The sequence below is a fragment of the Agelaius phoeniceus genome, chromosome 8 (assembly GCF_051311805.1).
Source record: "Agelaius phoeniceus isolate bAgePho1 chromosome 8, bAgePho1.hap1, whole genome shotgun sequence".
NCBI classification, from domain to species: domain Eukaryota; kingdom Metazoa; phylum Chordata; class Aves; order Passeriformes; family Icteridae; genus Agelaius; species Agelaius phoeniceus.
This window is the reverse complement of record NC_135272.1, coordinates 9,224,874-9,245,131: the sequence shown is the minus strand read 5'-3', so window position 1 is coordinate 9,245,131 and position 20,258 is coordinate 9,224,874. Positions and strand designations below refer to the sequence as shown.

The window sequence follows — 20,258 nt, the reverse complement described above, 5'->3', positions numbered from 1 at the left end:
GTTGCAGGGCTCACAGAGAACCCACACAAGCAGTGCTGCAGGACAGAGAGGCTTTCACTGCAGAGGAGCTCAATATTAAAGAGAAATACAGGTTTTGAGCAATTTTTCCTCCCTATCTATGAAAACCACCCCTATCCCTTCACAAATCTTCTCCCAGTACAGCATTCCAGTGACAGAGAGCACCAGGCTTTGTTCTGTCCATGCTTCACACTTTAACAACACACTCCTAATCTTGATTTCTACTTTTTTTAAATCCAGTGCTTTGCTCCAGCAGGAAAAAGACAGCCCCACTTGCCCCCTACCACAGCTGCTGGCATTTTCCAGAGCAGAGAATTCCCAAGGTAAATCCTTTCCCTCCACAAAGCAGCCTTTTCCCCAGTGAGGGATTTTAAGGGGAACTGAGAGAGTGCTGAGGAGCAGGGCACTGTGGGGATGGTGTTATCCTGAGGATTTTGGCTAGCAGATCATCAGATCATTTCCACCCTCCCACTCCCCAGCGCTGGGCTTTGTCTTCCTGGGAAACATTCAGGTTTAATTTGCATTGAGTACAGATAACATATTTTAATGCTGGTGATGCTCTGGGCAATCTAACTGGTTGTGACACCCTGGCTGGAGCAGAATGCTGGCCCCCTGCCCACTTCCAGCCACAGGGCCACCTCTCCTGCATCCCCCTTGGCTCTGCAGTGTCCCCACAGTGTCCCCATGATGGGTCAGCAGGCTGGCTCTGCCCATCAGCTGCTGGGGACACAAGGTTTGTAGGCTCCTTGCTGCCAGCTCATGTTTCAGCTCTGTGCCTCAGTTTCCCCTTGTTATTAAAAGGGGTGACTACAACAGAAGCAGCTCCCTTCTTGTTCTCAGCCTTTCCAGGGACAGGAGCAGGGACAGCCAGGGACACTGAGGCACAGGGACAAAGGTTTAGCTCAAGGTTTAGTCAGTGGCCAGCTCTCCCTCCCACATCTGGGGAAGCTGCACAGGCCAGGAGCACAAACTCCTCCAGAAATGAGCCTTATGAGGTGGGATGGAACACAGAGCATCCTCCAGCCCTCGCTGCTGAGCTCCCTGCTCAAGCCCTCACCACCGAGGCGCCTGGAGGACCCTACAGAGCTTATCCCCTCAGACCAAAGGGCAGAAGTTCAGGGCAGCGAGCCCAACCCTACCTCCAGAGCCCTGGGAGGGGCCTGGCAGTGGGACCAGCCAGGGAGTCCCTTACCAGAATCCGACAGAGCCGGGCTCACCAAGCTCAGCAGCTCCCGCTCCTTCTCGTAGTCGCCCTTACAGAGCAGCTGCCCCTCCTTGAGCACGAACTCGTCTCCCTTCTGCAGGCGCCGCTCGCAGACGCAGCAGCAGAAGCAGTGCAGGTGGTAGACACTCTTCTGGGCGCGCATCACCAGCTCGCTGGGCGCCACGGCCTCCAGGCAGCCCGCGCACTTCACCGCGAACAGCCTGCGGGACGGACAGACCAACAGACACGGCTGAAAGTGTCAAAGCACAACCTCTTTGCACACCCAGACCAACAGACACGGCTGAAGGGGTCAGCACAACCTCTTTGCACACCCAGACCAACAGACACGGCTGAAGGCGTCAAACACAACCTCTTTGCCACACCCAGACATGTCTGAAGGGGTCAAAACACAACCTTTTGCCACACCCAGACACGTCTGAAGGGGTCAAAACACAACCTCTTTGCCACACCCAGACCAACAGACAGGTCTGAAGGTGTCCAAGCACAACCTCTTTGCCACACCCAGACATGTCTGAAGGTATCAAAACACAACCTCTTTGCCACTCCTAGACCAACAGGTCTAAAGGGGTCAAAGCACAACTGTCGCAGACATCTTTTCATTAAAAATCCTTTCTTAGGATTTTTTCCTTCTGAGAAGCTGAGAGGCCTCAGAAACAAAATGTAAACAATGGTTATCTGCTGCTGTGGAATGCAACAGGTGGATCTGGGATTGGTCTCATGTGGATGTTTGGAATTAATGGCCAATCACAGCCCAGCTGGCTCTCTCTCTGTCCGAGACACAGACCTTTGTTGATTCATTCTTTTCTGTTCTTAGCTTAGCTAGCCTCCTGAGCTGAAACCTTTTCTTCTATTATTTTTAATATAGTTTTAATGTAATATATATCATAAAATAATAAATCAAGCCTTCTGAAATATGGAGTCAAATCCTCGTCTCTTCTCTCAACCTGAGACCCCTGTGAACACCGTCACACACAACCTCTTTGCCACACCCAGACCAACAGACACGGCTGAAGGTGTCAAAGCACAACCTCTTTGCCACACCCAGCCCGCTGTCATGCCCTGCAGGTGCTGGGACAAGGCACGGGGCAGCCATGGCAGGGAGATTGTCACCGTGGTGTTTTATGATAAATCCCTTTGCCAGGATTTTTCTCCTGAGAAGCCTCAGAAAAGAAATGTGAACAATAATTATCTGACTGCTTGGAATGTGCTCTGGAGGTTTGATGTATTGGGGAACAGTCTCTTTTTCTATGTTTGTCCATCTGATGTGTCTCTTGGAACAAAGAGAGAATGTTACCACGTGGAGAAGAGCACTTCTGATATTTTGCTTTCGTCTATGTAAGACCATGTGGACTGGGGTCAACAGCCCACAGACTATTGACCCTATTGTCAATGGTCCAGAGTGGACCCAAACAGCCCATCCAGACATGGTCTCACAGAGATTGTTTACCAACAGGTGGATCTGTGATTGGTTCCATGTGAATTGTTTTTACTCAATGACCAATCCCAGTCCAGCTGTGTCGGACTCTCTGGTCAGTCGTGGGTTTGTATTATTCATTCCTTTCTAGCTTTCTGATGTATCTTCTCTCCTATTTTAGTATAGTTTCAGTATATAATATAATAAAATAAAAAATCAAATCATTGATTTATTTTATCAATAAAATAAAATAAAAAAAATCAGCCTTCTGAGAACTTGGGAGTCAATTCTCATCTCTCACCTCATCCTGGGGACCTGACAACACCACAACAGGGAGATGGATCAGCACAGCAGTGCTGTGTCACCCCCTTGGAGCACTGAGGGGCTGGGGACAGTGCTGCTGGCACTCTGCAGTGACAGGGACGTGCTCTCAGTGCTGCACAGTCATCCAGTGCCAATGGGGGATGCTGCTTTTGGGTCAACTTTAGCAGTTTTGGGGCTCACCAGATGCTTACCGTAAATGTGGGCAAATGATGAAGAACCCGACGCCCAGAAAACAAAGGCATCAAACCCAGCAGCCCTGGTAGCACCAGCACAAGACAGCATCGGTTCCACAGGGTTCTATCCAGCCAATTCCCCATTGTCACCTCCCTCCAGCTCATGCCAAGACCCAAGGAGATGCTGGAGACAGCAGTGAGGTCAGGGAGCTCATCTGTGCCTCTCCACGAGCACCCACAGAAAATATCCTCACCCTCCCTCACCCACAAACCACCCCATCCCTCTGGCCCCATCCTCACTTGCACAGGAATAGACATACAGGAGTGTCTAACATATCATAAAAATCAGGAATTTCATAATAAAGATCATAGCATAAAAATCAGAAACAAATCAGGAATGTCTAATATATCATAAAAATCAGGAATTTCATAATAAAGATCATAGCATAAAAATCAGAAACACATCAGGAATGTCTAATAGATCATAAAAATCTCCAAGACAGCAAATCTGGGGTTAAGGCCAGTGCCAGACTGAAGACTTGATGTGTCAAAAGGAAAAGGGAAAGCTCAGCTTGTTCCTTGACATTGATGTGACAGCGTTTGAGGCATCCCTAATTAAACTGTTCCCAGGTTTCAAGACTCTGGCTCTAGACTTAAAAGCCAATAATAATAACAACAGCAATAACGCTTTAGGTTGGAACAGAGCTTTTCTTTCTCCCAGTTTAAATGTCCCTACTGAGAATGATCAATGATTTACAGCTTGGGGAAACTGAGGTGAGAAGAGCAGAGGTGGCAGCATCAGTGTTGGCTTCAGAGGCAGCTGGAATTAACCCTAGGCCCAGATATTTTCAGTAAATGGGATGACCAACAGAGATGTTTGAAGGTATCAAACCAGAACCTCTTTGCCACACCCAGATATTTGAGTTCTTGGCTTGGACATCACATAGAAAAAAAACCCCACTGTTTACCCAGCCTTGTCCGAAATATCTGTGGGAACTGGACATTATTATTCCCCTGTCTTGGTGACTTTGGCCCAGAAAGAGAAGTCAAAAGTCAGCACATATCCTGCAGAGGTTACCTCCGAGCTTTCAACCCCATCTTTTTTTTTTTTTGGCTGTTCCTAAAACCCACATAGGAAATGTGCTGAACCAGCCCCGTTCTGAGACGCAGAGGACCAGATATATGCAAAACCCTCATGGGAAAACCACCAGAAAATGGGGATTGTTTGCAAAAGTGCCTTCTTCCTCCAAGGTTTTTCCCAAACAGTGTTGGCAAGCACAAGGGTCTGGTGCAACACTCGTCCCGTGCCAGCCAAATCCTGGGCATGCTCAGCAGAAAGCAGCATTCCCAAAGAAATAGGAAAGGGGTGCTATAAAGCTCTTATAAAACACTGTCATCACCATACAAAGTGGGAAATCATCAAAGAAAATGTACAGGTTAGGGAATTCATAATTGCCATCAGTAGCTTTTATTTTTCTACATTCAGCGTTAATTCCCCAAGTTTACCTACAACTGCCTGTCCCTAAGATGTGTTTCCAACATCCCTGTGACTGCCCTGTGAAGAGAGGGAGGTGCATTCCCTTGAAAGCATCCCTTCTGAAGGGTCATTCTTTTTCTTCCTCCAGCTCAATTATACACTGGCTTGCATTAATATTTCTGTAGTCACTTCATCTTTAATTATGTCTCTTTTATGTCAAAGTGGAGGCTATTTGTATTCGTCTGGCAACACATTCTCATCCTGTTTAAATGATGTTTAAGCTCTACCTGTTGGGATTACCAACTGCTCTCAGTAATAAAATATTGATAAGATATTACATTACTGCCAGCTAATCTCCAGGAATAAATGTGCCCAAAATTTGTTTCCCAGGCTCTTATTAGAGAGCCACAAGCCTCTGCCAACCAGGCACAGCAGCACCACCCCAGCAGTGGATGTTTCCAAGCCCAAAGGATGCTGCACAGCAGGGAGGTGTGAGATTTAGGTAAATGGCTGCCTGATACCAGACACTGAAAGCCATTCCTAGGTCGCTGAATAAATGACTTTATTTCCAAAGCAGCTCCCACTGAGGGATGCTGTTCAGTCCAGGTGTCTTTCACTGCCCAGTGCAGGACTCCCCCATCCCTGGGAAATGTGAGCTGCAGAGAAACCCCCATAAAACCTAAAAGAGCTCCTTATAAACACACAATAAACTGAGACCTCAGGCACTAAAAGGTCACAGGCAGAAAAAACCACAGGTAGCAATGGAGAGACAGCAAAGGGTCCTGTTGGTGTCTCAGCTCCCTTGAGATCAGGCTGTACCCTTGAGACCCAGACTCCAGCAATTAATTTAACATTTTAGCCTGAGTGAGACACACCAGCCTGGATCCACAGAGGTTTTCCTCCATCTCTGGGACCTTCAGCTCCATGCCCAGCTCTCTCCTGCTTCACTGATGGCATTTTAGGGATACTTTAGTTCTCAGTAGGGTTTTTTTTTTTTCCCCTCCATAACCTGTGGTTCCAAAGTTAAGTCAGGCCTGACTGGGTTTGTTTAGGCAGGTGGGAAGCTGGCCAGGGCACCAGACAGGGAGATTGGGATGCTTGGTGGAGAACCAGGCTGGCACCAGCAGCTCAGCAAACACCTCACTGAAGCACTGACAGTGAGAATTTGTAAATAAAACCAACACACTCAACTTAGGAGGAATTGGAACAAAAAGATAGTGATGTGAGCAATTTTTATCACCACACATAGCCTTTTGTGTCTGATATTAAAAATATTCCTATTCTTGGAATATTCTTGCTAGGGTTGGTTTTTTTGATCTTTGGTTTTTTGTTTTTGTTTTTTTTAAGTTTAGGTCTCTTTTGAAATGACAAGCTGCAGTTTTGAAGCTGAAAGGGACTGGTGGTGGCTTTCAAGAAAATCCTGAAGCAAAATATTTGGGCATTTCCAAAAGCTCGACATTTCTGTCGGCGTTAGGCATATCCCCCAGGACGCAGCCCCACTTCTCCATGCCCATTCCTCCTTCCCAACAAAGCATCCCAGACCTCTTCTTTGGGGTTTCCCATCCACTCAGCATCACCCAAGCCTAAAAAATACCAGCACAGGGCCAAAGCTACCTCTGGGATGCTCATCCCGTGTCCCCTCCCGATGGCCGGGGTGCAGCCCTGGCTCCAGCAGAGCCACCAGCGCCTCTTTCCCCGTTCCTGTGGGGGTGACAGGCTGAAAGGGACCGTGATTGACGGGCGCTTCCCGGCTGCTGTCTGTCTGTCTGCGTGCCCCGCATACAAAGGCGGCCCCGCGGAGCCTCCCGGGGCGGGGACGCCGATATTGAATCGTGACGGACAAATCTCAATGGCCGAGCTTTGGGCTGGAGCTGCAGGGAAGGTGAGCTTTGCTTCCCTCCCTGCCTGCTCCAGGAATGGGCTGAGAGGGGCAGGGCAGCCCCTGGGTGACCCTGCATTGGCACCATCCACGGGGATATTGGGTTTTCCAACACACCTGCCCCGCTCACTCCATGCTGTGAGTTTTGGGTTTTCCAACACACCTGCCTCGCTCACCCCCTGTTGTGAGTTTTGGGTTTTCCAACACACCTGCCCCGCTCACCCCATGTTGTGAGTTTTGGGTTTTCCAACACACCTGCCCCACTCACCCCATGTTGTGATCACAGCTCAGGAGAAGCCTGAGCAGGTCCTGACCGGATGGAATCCTGGATGCCGAGAATTTTAAATTTTCTGTGCTGAAGGGCACAGAGGCACAAGGAAATACTAAACTGGCATTGACCAACCCATCAGGAGGTGCTGGGAGCTGCAGCCTGGCCTGGCTGCAGCTTTGGATCTTTGACCCAAATGCCTTCTCCCCGAAATGTTTTTACTCTGCAAATGCTCTTATCCCCCAAGTGCCATCACCCTCCAACACCCTCACCTTGAATGGTCCTTGCCCTTGCTTCCAAGCAGCCTGGCATTCAGAGCCATGAATCCCACCAAGGCCACGATCCTGGCATGGAGATGAGCCTAGGATCAGCCCAAGGGGTGCAGGAGGAGGCTGGCAGTGAGTGCCAGCAATGAGCCACAGGGAGTGAGGACTCTGGATTGAGCTGTCTTGGCACTTGGTCATCTTCTCACCCACTGCCACTCACCCCAAGGAGGGACATCACCATCGGTCCTCGAGAGGCTGGCAGTGGAGAAATGCCACTTTGCTGTCAACCCTGCACCCCTGGCTTGGGAATGAGCCACTGCCCCGCTGCTGCTGGGCTCACATCACTCTGTCCCTGCTCACGGAGCCAAAGGAGGAGGCAGAGGGCATGGACCATGGCCAAGCAGCAAGGGGGACGGTGGCAGTGAGGGTATCCCCCAGCTGCAGCCATGGGGCACCCCGTGGATCCTCAGCCCTGGCAGGAGGGATGCTGACACCACAGGAGCGACTCAGAAAGAGCTGAGTCCATCTCAGCACTGTGGAGAGCAGGCTGGCACATCCTGGGCATGGGGAGCACCATCCAGAGGGCAACTCCACACCAAGGATCACCTCCAAACCCACACTGTGTCTGCAGGCTCCCAAGCTGATGGAGGAAAGTGCCCACAGCCGCCCTCACTTCCCTCCCTGTGCACCCCAAGCCCTCAGGGAGCTCTCTGGTGGGACAGGGGAGGGATGTTTTCCCCGGGGCTCTTCTCCTGACCCTTCCCTGTCTCCCAGCTCCCTCCCCCCCGAGGCGGACAAGTGTTCGCTTTACTGCCTGGCAACGGGGCCGGGGCTAAGCTTGCTAAAATATGAGTGTTTTTTGGCTGGAGTACCAGAAGGCTGCAGTCCTACAGAGAGAAAAAAATTGAGCACTCCATGCCATGGCTCCAGAAAGGGGGAGAATTAGGTTTCACACCGAGCAGGCTGGACCATGGCATTCTTTAGTTAATGCTTAACAAACGCCCAAACAAAAGCAGCCAACTTCGCTGCATGTTTGTAAAATGTATTCTCAGCAGATTCAGGTTTATTGGAGAATTCGCTCGCTCTGCAGCAAGTGGCGTTTTCCTTTTTTTTTTTTTCTTTTCCCCTCTCCTTTAATTTCCCTTCTTCTCCCTCCCCCCCAGCTCAAGCCCTTCTCATTCCTGCTGCCTGAATGCATCTTCCAACACTTTGAGGGGACATGGCAACCGAGCTGAAACGGGCTTATTTCACCCCAGGGGCTGATGTGAGCTCGCCTCCATGGCCCTGGGGTGCAAGTTCTCCCCAGGGTTCAGCTGAGCTGCTGCTGCCAACAGGGAACAGGGAGCCCAAAAAGCCAAGATCTGGCCTCTGGCAGATTCACCAGGGGTGAATCATTGATTCACTTGGCTGGTGGCTGTATGCTCCGAGAGGCCAGGAGAGCAAGGAAGGGAGGAGAAGCCTGAGAGTCCTATTTTTGGCCTTTCTTCACCTAAGCCAGCTCTCTCAGGGTCCTAACCCAGGGGTTCTACCCCATCCAGCATCCCACTGTGCCATGAATTCTCAGAGAGCCCATCATGGCAGAGGATGCCAATAAGCACAGCTTGCTCCCAAAGGCAGAGCCAGTATCGGGTGTGGAGGAGGGGGCAGCCCCACACAGGGACCCAGAGGCTTTGAAGAGGTTAAATTATGGGGTCTATGGCTCCTGCTCTGATACAAGGACCTGAGCAGGTGCCCCCCAGGGCCTGCTCCCTGGCAGAGGACACCAGTGATGAGGGACACGCTGGGGAGCTGCTGGCAGAGAGGAAAGGTGGGGAAGCAGAGGAGAGGGGGTGATGCTGGGCTGTTCAACCCTCCTTCTGCTACATGGGAACCATCTGAGCTTTCCCAGGAAAGGGCACCTTCGCCCCTGACTCCTGGATGGGGTCCAGAAGTGGTCACTTAACACCTCCTGGACCCTCCAGAGACCACGGCAGGGGCACTGCTACAATGATGGGGTTAAGTAAACAGACAAACGAAGCCTTCCCAGTGAGCAGCCGCTGCCAAAACACACCAGCAGCCCTCCCTGTGTCCAAGTAAAAGGTGGAGCAAGTGCACATCTTCCAAGGCTGCTCTGTGTTGCTCCATTTCTGATCAAGGACACACTAATAAGACTTTCACCAACAAGGTCCTCCAGCTGCTGATGGCTCTGTCCCCCCTCCAGGAGCCTGATAAAAATCCTGTGCTTGATGGCAGGAGTGGTCAGAAAGTGATCTCCTGAGCGAGGCCAGAAGGCCAAGACCAAAATGCTGATTTTCCTCCCCACTTCCCTAAAGACCTGTTCTTTTTGTGTCCCCCCATCCTCAATAACAGCGTGCAGCATCAGACAGGGACTTGGTCCCATTCCAGCACTGATGAAGAACCAGGTTGTAGAGGCACAGCTAAGAGGGGGAGAGGCACACACAATCCCACAGCCAGGCCCAAATGCCACGCCAGTGAAGCCAACCCAAGGATCAATCCCATCCAGCCCACAGCCCAGCAGCCCTGCATCCAAGCAATGCATCTCCCACCAAGCTGAATTTTGAGCAGCGACCCCCCTCATCCCCCCCCACCATGCCCCCAAGAAAACAAGGATAATTGAAAAACCACAATATCACTAGTCAAATTTAATATTGAGAGTGAGTGAGCGGGAGCCAGAGGTCAGAATTAATTACACCCCACCATATTTCAGCACGCTGCCGCAGCTCCGTGTCCTTTCCTTGGGGAGCAGTGCTTCCACAGAGAGGTCGACAGACATTATTAGAAAGGACTGATTTAAACGTACCCCCAGGAGCTTTTCAGCTTGTCTCTTCAGAGCCTTTGTTTGTACTGAGATTAATGGAGAGGCAAATGATGGAAAAGCAAAGTCACCAGGAGCAAGAGGATGTGCCATTGCTGCCGCCACCACCCCGATTTGGCTGGCTTTGTGAGCGGGGCAGGAATAACCAGGAGAGAAGGAAACGCTGCTCGTGTCATTCATTTTGTGGGTAAAAATGTGAAGATCTTGAAAACTATTCTTTTTTTTTGTTTGTTTGTTTTCCAAGAAAAAGATATCCTGGCTGAAACCTCCTGCAGGCTGGCTTTCCTACCCCCTTGGGGATTTTACACACACGCTGGTTTTTTGACGTGCTGTACCACCGTGGGGGAAGGAGTTATTTTCATTCTGCTCCAGATTAATGTACTCCTCTTGCAAGTCATTATATTTGTTTCTGATTTTTTTTTATAAACCTCCTGTGATGGAAAATTAATACAGACACAAACCAAAATTAAACCTTTCTATTTTCCATTCAGATTTTCAAACGGAGAGTTACAAAAAAAAAACCAAAACAACTCAAACCAAAACAACAAAGGAAAGATAGAGCATTCCGATTAAACAGAAATCTCATTCCTTGGGCACAGCCAATTCTTTACTGGTTCCAGCCCTGAACAACCTGATCCACATGCAAGTGAGCCCTGCTCCAAGCAGAAGAAGGACCGAGAAGATTTCCAGTCCTTTCCAGCCCCAGCTCCCTTGTGAGACCACAAATTCACCTCCACCTTTCTACCAACAGGTTCCAAAGGAATCAGGCAAATCCAGGGGACTGAGTTCAACACCTGCCTGGACCCTCAAGTCCAACCTCACCTTTAGGACCCCCCAAACCCCAAATCCCCCAGTGCTCCCCTGGCCTTGCCAGGCTCTCCTGGAGCATCCGCACTGAGGCCAGTGCGGGTGCGCAGGGTCCAGCCGGGAGCCTCGGCTGCTCTCCAGTCTCCTAGGCTACAATCAAGGCTTGCCTTTCCCTTTATTAAACAGCAACCCCAGGTTCCCCCCAAGGGCTTTGGGAGCATCCAGGGATGGGGCTGCAGGAGCTGCCGTTTCCCAGGCGTTTAACATTCACCGGGGCTGTTTGCGCCCGACGTGCCGACGCGGCAAATTCTCATTAGGAGGCGGCCAATATCCTGTGGAGCTTCCCGGCGCTCCGGTGGCCATAAAAATCGCTGGGCTGTATAAAAGCCAAACAGAGTAAACTCACTTGGACACAGGGAGCAGCTGCTTCGGAGCAGCTCGGCAAACAGAGATCGGCGGGAGCGCGCCGGGCAGGGAGATAGCGCTCGCCCGCCCCGCTTATTTCTTGCCTTATCTTTGATTTCCCTCACCCTCGCGCAGGGTTTTGCATAAATATCATCTGCGTGTGTTGTCAGGTTGTTGGGATGGGGTTGAGGGTTTGTTGGGGGTTTTTTTGTCCCCCTCCCTCACTCAGCAGCATCTCCACAATGGGAAGCAGCTGCTGCGGCTAAGGGGCTGCTCCGGAGCAAAAGCTGCGCTCGCATGGAGATATCTCAGAAGAATCATCCTTCATACATAGCTCCGTGCACTAGAGAGCACTATAACATGTGTTTCCATGAAGTTTGTTAACTGCTCAGCTAAACAAGCATGCTGGAAATGCCAGAGGAATATGCTCTGGAATGAATGGAAATACTTGTCTGCAAAGACATTAAATTTAAGCCATCTTTTTTCTCTCTCCCCTCCTCGCTCCGCTGAGCTCATGTTGCTGCTGTCTCCTGGTGTGTGCTCTCAGGATGGGAGAAACAAATGTTTGGGGTGTGTTTTGCAGCCTCCTGGCACTTGAGGCAGGGATGAGATAACAGATGAGGGTACATGGGGGCATTTCATGCCATCAGTGGTCTGTGGATGCAGAGCCAGTCCAGCAGCTCATCCTCCGTGATCCCTGCAAGAGATCTGCTCCCAAATGACATCTCACGTGTGGAAAATCAGAGCTCTGCCCTTCATGGGCCTGACATCAGCTTCTGGGAGGTACAGAGCATCCTAGAGGGGCTCAGTGCTACAATAAGAGTGATAAAACCTCAGGAAAATTTGACTATAAAGAGTTCAAAATTTTCTTGAGCTTCTCTAGAGCTTTTTTCCTCTTCAGTCTGAGGAAGTTCACATTTTTAGTCAATGTTCTCTTGAAAATTCAGCAATCCACCAATGCAAATCCAAACCTCTCTTTGACTTCTGTGTAGTGAATGCATTTCAAGGTGATTCCAGTAGCCCCCAGAAAAGGCTCTGACTGATGCCAGTAAATGACAAGACTTCTCAGATCCTGACACCAATCAGGAGGGTCAATGTCCATCACTAGGGGAAGATGCTCAAAAGGCTCCAAAGTGGCCTGAAGATGCTCAGGACTGGATCTGGTTAAGAGCTTCCCCATAAAATTAGTTTCCTTTGTTCTACTTGCTCTATTTTATACATATATATGTGTGTGTGTGTATATATACATATATGTGTGCATGAGGTATTTTTTTCTGAAAAATCTTAGCTTTACACAGAGATTTTTAAATTCAGCCACGAGCCTAAGTTCAAGTCACACTGCAGGGCTGTGCCCAGGGATGCTGAGCCATCTGGCAAAGAGGGACTCGGGTGCTTTGCTCCATCCAGCCAAAGCCCTGCTGGATGCCATCTCACCACTCCTGACCTAAAATGTTTTTCTGGAGCTTTTTGATCTAAAAAACATCTATTTTCTTTTTTTTTTTTTTTTTTCCCTTAACCGTTTGTATTTTCACACCAATGAGTGCTGAGGCACCGGAATGTCCTTCCAGGCAGGAACTACTGATGCTCTTTCCCACACACCCCTCACATCCCACAGCACCCACAACCCTCCCAGTGTGTTCTCATCACCAGAGAAGGCTGAGCAGGTGGCAGCAAAGAGCAGAGACCCCTACAAGAGGGGCCAAGGGTGCAGGGACACCCCTGTCCCCTGTGCCACCACCGGGTTGATGCCACAGTCATAGCTGCAGGGCTACAGGGACAGTGCCCAGCTTGCCAGGCTACCTGAGACAGGTCCCAGTGCTGCCAAGGCAGCAGGATGAGCTTTTGATGAATTAGATGGCAAAAGCAAACATGCTTTCTCTAGGAAACAGTTTCCTGCCACTCGTCTGCTCAGGGTTATCGCAGCATCGGGGGCAGCAGCCCTTCCCAGCAGCCTCCCTCGGCCGTGCAGGCAGGATATTACTTTGTTGCTTATTCATTTTATTGCTTCTCCTTTCTAAATATTTGCTTGGCAGGGGAAGGATTCCCTTTACACCGTATCTGTTCTTACAGGTCAATTGAATTTCTGGCGCTCTCAATCCCTCTTTCCCTCCAATTGCATTTGCAAAACAAATATTGATTGTACCAATTAGCTGCGAACCCCTCGCAGAAGATATCCCAAAGCCTTCATTCAGGAGAAGGCTCTCCCAGCCACTGGGATGGGAACCCACTGCCAGGGTGGCAATGCCACAGATTCCACCCCCAGCAGCCAGAAATGTGTCCAGGTAGGAGGTTAGACCTGACCCACTGGCAGGTTGTTGCTGAATCACATCCTTTAAATGGAAAAAATTGAAGGTTTTCCCTCAAAACGTCTTGTGGAAACCCAGGGCACTGGGAATATTTCCCTGCCTGCTCTGGGGTGTCCTGACCCCCAGGGAAGCACTGACTCTGACCCTCATCCATGGAGAAAGTTTCCCAGACTTCAAGACAGACTGGAATCCACAAAAGTGTGCAATAGATTATAGAGAGCAGTGTAGGTGTATCACTGGGTGAGAAATTGAGGTTTTGGGATTTTTAGTATGTTGTGGATGGAAGCAAGATGGAGGGCACAGGGTGTCATCCCGGGTTTCTTCTTCATGCTCCTTCTTCCTTCTTCTTCATGGGTTTGGGTGGCATTTTGTAACTGGGCAGAAAAGTCCTCATTAGGGGCTCTTTGGGATCAGTTATTGGGTAAAAAGGGAAAATAATCTGGGTATCAGTTTTTCATTGGATAGTTTAGTCTTAAAAGACGTTGTAACAAGAGAATGTTGGCCATTTTGTGCCTTCCTAATGAAAGGCTGCAGAACTCACAGTAGTGAGACTGTTTCACTGATAAGAAATAATAAACACCTGAGTCCGAACATGAACTATCATCTCAAGTGCCTTCAATCCAGACCCAGAAAAACCAACAACTGGGACCCCTACAACATCTTTAGGGTTTGCCTGTGCAGTGCTGGGCTTTTCTAAGCTGCCCCACCAAAAGCAACTGGCACATCCAACACAAGCTTCATCACCCTGATTTCACTGCTCTGGGTTTTATCTGAGACTTCCTTCAAAGGTTTTGTGAAAATCTACAACTGCCACAGGGAGAAAGGAAAGACCCCTGGATGGATCAAACAGCCTTGAAAACTTGCTGGGTTTTGCCCTGATGAAGCCTAAACAAATGTGAAGAGAACAAATGAGATGAGTGGATTGCACATCCACGGCGGGGACCCTTCACCTTCGCACACAGAGCCACCAGCCTATGGTGACTCCCACCTTCTGCCAGCTGCCACAGGGACAGGGATGGCAATGCCAGCCCTGGTGTCACTCCAGCAGGAGCTGTGACACAGCCCCACAGCTCCCAGCCCACCGGTGGCCACTTGCAAAGCGTTCAGAGCACACTGTTAAATGTGTCCTGCCTGTGTCAAAAGTCACAGCCCGAGGCAAAGGCGCAGGGGGTGAGGGATGAGCTGATGGATGAGCTGATGGATGAGCTGATGGATGAGCCATGGAGGTGGGACATGGAGCAGCAGGACAGGGGATCACCCTGCTGCAGCAGTGCAGGACACACTCTGGGCACTGACAGCCACTGGTCCATCCCAGTGAGGATTCCCAGGCTGCCAGGGATGCCCAGCTTTGAAAAAGCCTCTTTTCCCATGTGCCACCCTCAAAACAATGCTGCAAATCCCAGAAAGCAGGGAAAGCTCACATTCCCCTCCACATCCCCTGCAGCCCAGGGAAGGCAGATTGCCCAGCCAGCCCTGGAGTGCAGGACTAACCCAGCATCAGGGAGAAATGCTTTTCCCCCCCAAAACAGGGATACTCTTTTCTCCACATTTCTCTGAATCACAGCTGGGGGAGTTCAGGTTCCCACTGAAGCTCTGGGGTAAAATGAGACAAGAAGACAGAGCAGGGCCCCCCATACCAGGCCAGGGTACCCATGGGGGGGGGTCAGGTCACCCCAGCAGGCTGGGCTGGGGATTTATAAGATGCTGACACACAAATATGAGCCAGTCCCATCAGATGACAGCATGCACACATCCAGCATCCCAGGGTGGAGGGTGGGAAGCCGATGCCTGGTTAGAGAAAGGAGGGACCAGCCACAAACCACTCATGCTCCTCTGCAGCTTGGACAAGCATGAGGCTGCTTGGCTCTGTGTTTTGGGGCCAGGCCCATCTCTCTGGTTTAAAGCAGCTGAATTGAGCCCAAAGTCTCATTGAGTCAGCCTGCCTGGAGCTGGTTCTGCCACCAGGCTGTTTCATCCCAACATGAAGCCAATGTTCCCCTTTGTGGCTACAAGGAACTCAGGGCCAGAGAGAGGAAGCAGCCCCCCGTGCTGCCAGCTCCCAGCATTTCACTAGAAATGGGTGACAGTGGGTGCTGGAGGCTCTGTGCTCCCATCTTTTCACTTTTCCCCTGATACCACCTCCCATTTTAAACTGATCTCCATGGGTTGCACCAGGAATGGGAGCTCTCAGGCTGGCCAAGTCCCTCCAGCTTGGAAACGACAACACAGAGGCAAAAATCTTGGTATTTACCCTCAATCCATGTCAAATGACACGATGGGCAAACCAAGGTCAGGAGCAGTAATTTGTTTTGCCAGCCTGTCTCCCGGAGCAGAGGCAGCCTGAATCCCCCTCCCTCGCATCAAGCAACACGTGTGCCCCATTCCCTGCTGGTGGCATCCCTCAGAAGACGTCACCATGGCACCTCCCAGCCCTGCTGAACCCTCTAAAGGTCAGCACCAAAGGCATGTCCACCACATATGGTTATCAGTTCTCCGTGGGTCCATCCATCCCTCCCTCCACTACAGCTGGGTGAACAATTCACAGCGCATAAATTTATCCAGCAGATCTCAGCCCACGTGCTGTTTGCTAACAGTCTGTAGAGAGGCCGTATTTTATCCCTTTGGGTTTCTTGGCCAGCACTCAAGCTCCTGACCCTGATTTATTCGCAATCGGTCAAGAGCCACATTTCATCTCCGCAGGCCACGTCTGCACGGAGCTATTCCGAGCACGTGGCTCCGTGTCCCGCAGCAGAGCCAGGGGGACACCTCGCCACAGGGCAGCCCCAGCTCCCTGCAGCACCTCCAGGAGGCAATCAGGGGGTTTTGGGTTCCAAAAGAGGCTCTGAGGGGGCAAACCCGGGGCCGGGACAAACCGCGCCTCCCGTGCGCACGAAGGCGGCGAGAGCTCCAGATGCCGGCCTGGGCTGGCTCCCTGCCTGTCCCCATCCCATCTCCCCATCTCCTGGCCTACCTCTCTGCCTATTTATAGCCATGGGAGACCTTTGCACAGTGCCCCAGCAGCCAGAGGGGTGAGTGAATGGGCGGGATGGCAAATGCCAGCCTTCGACTTTCCAAAATCCTTCCCCCTCTGCTTCCCAAGGGAGCTGCCATGGAGAGCCAGTCATGGCCCTGCCTTTGAGACAAAGCCTTGGGAGCAGCTAGGAAGTGTCTCTCAGAGCTGCAACCATCACCAGCGTGGCCCTGGGGGTTTTATAAAGCACCCTGGGCTGGGTCTTTGCTAGGGGAGCAATCTCACTCACACACCTGAAACCAACCCAAAAGGTGATGGGAGAGGCACAGAGGAATCAGGGAATTCAGGGAAGGCACAGAGGAATCAGGGATTCAGGAAAAAACAGTGAAGCATCAGGGTTATACTGTGAAGGATCAGGGGTAGCATCAGCCCTATCTGACATCTTCATTGGCAATTGCAATTAGGGACTAATTACCATGTTAATAACATTCGTAGAAGATAATAAACTGGAGAGGATGGAAGGGAGCAAAGCAATCTGAAGGGGACCCTGGAGAGATTAAAAAAAAAAAAAAACAAAGGAAATTCAGCTTGGAAAAATGCAGCTTCTGCAGTTCAGGGAAAAAACATCCGGAGCAGATGCTGCAGGAGGAGGAGGAGGAGGAGGAGGAAGGCGGGAGCAGGGAAGCAGAAAGAGGCTCGGTGTGGGAGCACAAGGGAAGGCAGCCCTTGGCTGCATGGCTTCACCAGGCAGTGGGAGAAGGAGCAGCACCCCACGGTGGCACAGCATCCTGCTGGGCTTTTCTTGTAGGAACAAATAATGTCCTGAGGAGAACCACTGAATTAAACCCGGCTTCAAACCTGGAGCTGTTTCCCCTCTCACACATTGCACAGACACCTCCCCTCCTGGCCCCCAGGTGGATTGGGCACACGTGGGAAGGTGAGAGGTGGCAGAGCTGTCACCTTTCCCCTGGGTGGGCAAGGCAGGGGACAGCAGTGGGTGTGCAGAGCGTTCGTGCTGCAAAAGGAGAGCCCCCACAGCCCAGCTGGACATGGGAGCAATTCCTCTCCTCCTCTGCAGAGCTCCAGCTCTCAGTGCTCAGCCTCTCCTGGCCAGCATGATGTGCCACACACCCCTGTGTTGCCTGTGAGGCTGGAGCCCCCCCTTGTCCCCTGTGTCCCCAAAGCCCCCAGATCTGCCTGTGACTGTCTGATGGGACATGGGGCACAGGGGGACCCTGAGGGTGGCACACCTCGGGGATTCCAGTCCTGGCTACACTTAAGAGTGAAATGGATGGAACTGTTTTCTTGTTAGAAAATCCTGTAGTTACTCAAATGACCAAAATGAGGTAAGCAGAGTGCCTTTCTTCCAGGGATCCTCACAGACCTGCTCCTCCTGGCACAAACCACGTGGGAGCAAAACCAGGGAGGATGCAAGCACTCACAGCTGGGAGGGTGGTGGGGATGGAGGGTGCAGCCTCTCTCACACTGCTCTGGCTGTCCCAGGACACACAAAGAGCACTGCATGAAGCACTCAACAATCTCCATCTCTCCATTCCCATGGCAGGAGGGACTCTGCCCATCCCAGACATGCAGAGGGTGAAGAGGAGAGCTCAGACAGGCTCTCCTGATCTTTGCAGCTCCTGGTGCCAAACAAAAAGCAGCAGCCAGCAGGACTGCAGGAAAGGGCTGGGCCCACTAAAACCCCCTTCATCCTGGGACACAACTGCTCCTCTGCCTCTCAGCTGGAGCCCTACAGCACCCAACTCCCCAGCTGGGCATCCCTGGGAGTGCCTGACTCCTCTCCCAGTGCCTGATAATGCAGGCAGACCAACCAGGACCTGAGTGCTGTCACTGGTGACAAGGAAGGTGACACCGGTCGTGTCACGGTGTCCCCTCCAGGCAGCTGCTGCCACCCCGGATGTCTGAGCCCTCCAGCCCTCCCCTGCAGCATTTGGAGGGTGTAAAAGTACAACCAGTTCAAAGGAAAGCCCAAATTCTAACCCAGCAGGACCAGTGCTTCAGCATGCAGGAACTCTGGGCTGTGCAGCTGCCCCAGAAGGGGCAAGAGTTTGACTGCCCAGAGGGGATCTGAAGTGGTTCCTGATGCTGGAGTACTTGGAGGCAGGCAGGGAGGAGGGGAGAAGCTTTCCCATGATTTGTGGGGCTGTTCTCAGGCTGTCCCTGCTGCCAGGTCTTGGGCAATTTGATGACTTTTGTTGCAAACTGGAAGAACAGGAGACATATGTGAAGGAGGAAACTTGCATTCCTCTCGCCTAAGAAATCCCTTCTCACTTTCCCCCAAATCACACATACACCCAATCCCAGCCTCTCTGGGCTGGCTTGGACACCAGCTCCCCTCCCACACCCAGATGACCTATTCATCCAGAAATGGCCAGGGCCTGAGGCTGGGGCGTTATCCTGCTCTCCTTCCCTTCCTATGTCCTGCCTGCACAGCCCTGCTGACAGCCAGGGGAACCCTTCACCTTCCACTGCTGAGCCAAGCAATGGAAAACACCAGAAAAAGACAGCCCCTCCCAGCAGCATCAGTGCAAAGGGAACCCCAAGCCCCCAAAATTCACCCCACCCCTCCAGAAGCTGCATGCCAAGCACCTCCACACCTCCTCCTCCTCCAGAGATGTCTCCAGTGGCTTGCAAACATGGATGTTGTATTTCTCTGTCCCTGTTCCCAGAATAAAATCCCCACCTGGCACTCTCTGCCTCCAGGAATGGTGATCCCCCAGCCAGGCAGGGCTGGGACTCGCTGGGTGGTGGGACACAGCGATGGACGTGGCACACCAGGCCACCCTGCCTTGATTTCCACAGCACTCCCGTCCCCAGGTGTGCCTGGGAGTCCCCTGTGGGATGCAGAGGTGGGGAAGGACCCACACCAAGCTGAGCCACAGTGGTGGCATCACCACCTCGGGCCACAGGGCCGTGCAGGAAGGCAAAGGCAGCCTCAGTCCCTGTGAAAGCCTGCAGGGAAGGAGGAAAACCACCTGAGAGGGACAGAGCCCAGATCAGAGCCACTCTGAGCCCTGGGCTAGGGAACCAACTGCTGACAGACCCTCCCACTGATAACTAACACTGATTTCCACAGTGTTACCTCTGAAGCCTAATGGACACCTTGGTGGGCTCTTCCTGGGGTGGCAATGTCAAGAGTGCCAGCATGGAAAGGTCCCCCCAAAATACCTCCTGAGAGGGAGAAAGGAAGGGACTGCTTTCAAAACAAGCATCACAAGGGAGTTCCCACCTCTAACTCGGTATCAGAGAGAGCATCTCTGCTTTGGAGGCTGATTAAAACCTGCCCACAAAAGAAAAGCCAGTCCCCCAAGGCCAGCCCTGCCTTCCTGGGGAGCTCCTCAGTGGTGAAAAGGTGAAGCTGGGACCCCACAGGAGAACTGTGGGGGAAAGCCCAGCAGAGCTGGGTTAAGCAAGACCCTGCAATCTGGCCACGGGGCGTTTGCCTCTGCAATCTTGGCTTTGCAACGGGTTCCCAGGTCCATTTAACACAGCAAGACAGAAAATTGGACACCAAAGCCTGCTCAATGCAGGGAGAGCCACCCTGCTCCAAGCCCATCTTGCCGGGGCCTCCTGAATTTCCTTTCTCCCCCTTTTAAACGGAGAATAAAGACAAAGCCAAGCTCAGACCCAGATCAAACACAAGCTCACAAGGAAGAGCAGCAGTAGAAGTGGAGCACAGTCCTCTCACACAGACTTTTCCATCCCCACCTCCACACCCAGCTGAACACGGCGCTTCCCGGCTGGGGTGGGACTCTTCTGGGTAAGAGCAGAAAAAGCTCCGGGGTGGATCCCACCATCTCCTATTCCAGGAAGGCCAGAAGCCCTTTGAACTTTGTCCTTCTGCTGGAGAGAGTGAAGTGCTGAACCACACACCCCAGTGCTGATTTAG

At 51.7% G+C, this 20,258-nt stretch overlaps 1 protein-coding gene across 1 annotated transcript in view; it reads right to left on the bottom strand.

Annotated features, from left to right (window-relative positions):
* LMX1A (LIM homeobox transcription factor 1 alpha) overlaps window positions 1-20,258 on the bottom strand; it is a 46,711-nt gene that overhangs the window by 7,229 nt on the left and 19,224 nt on the right. Inside the window, exon 5 of the mRNA XM_054638517.2 lies at window positions 1,211-1,443. Coding sequence (XP_054494492.2) covers window positions 1,211-1,443 — 233 coding nt within the window. The remainder of the gene's footprint in view (window positions 1-1,210; window positions 1,444-20,258) is intronic.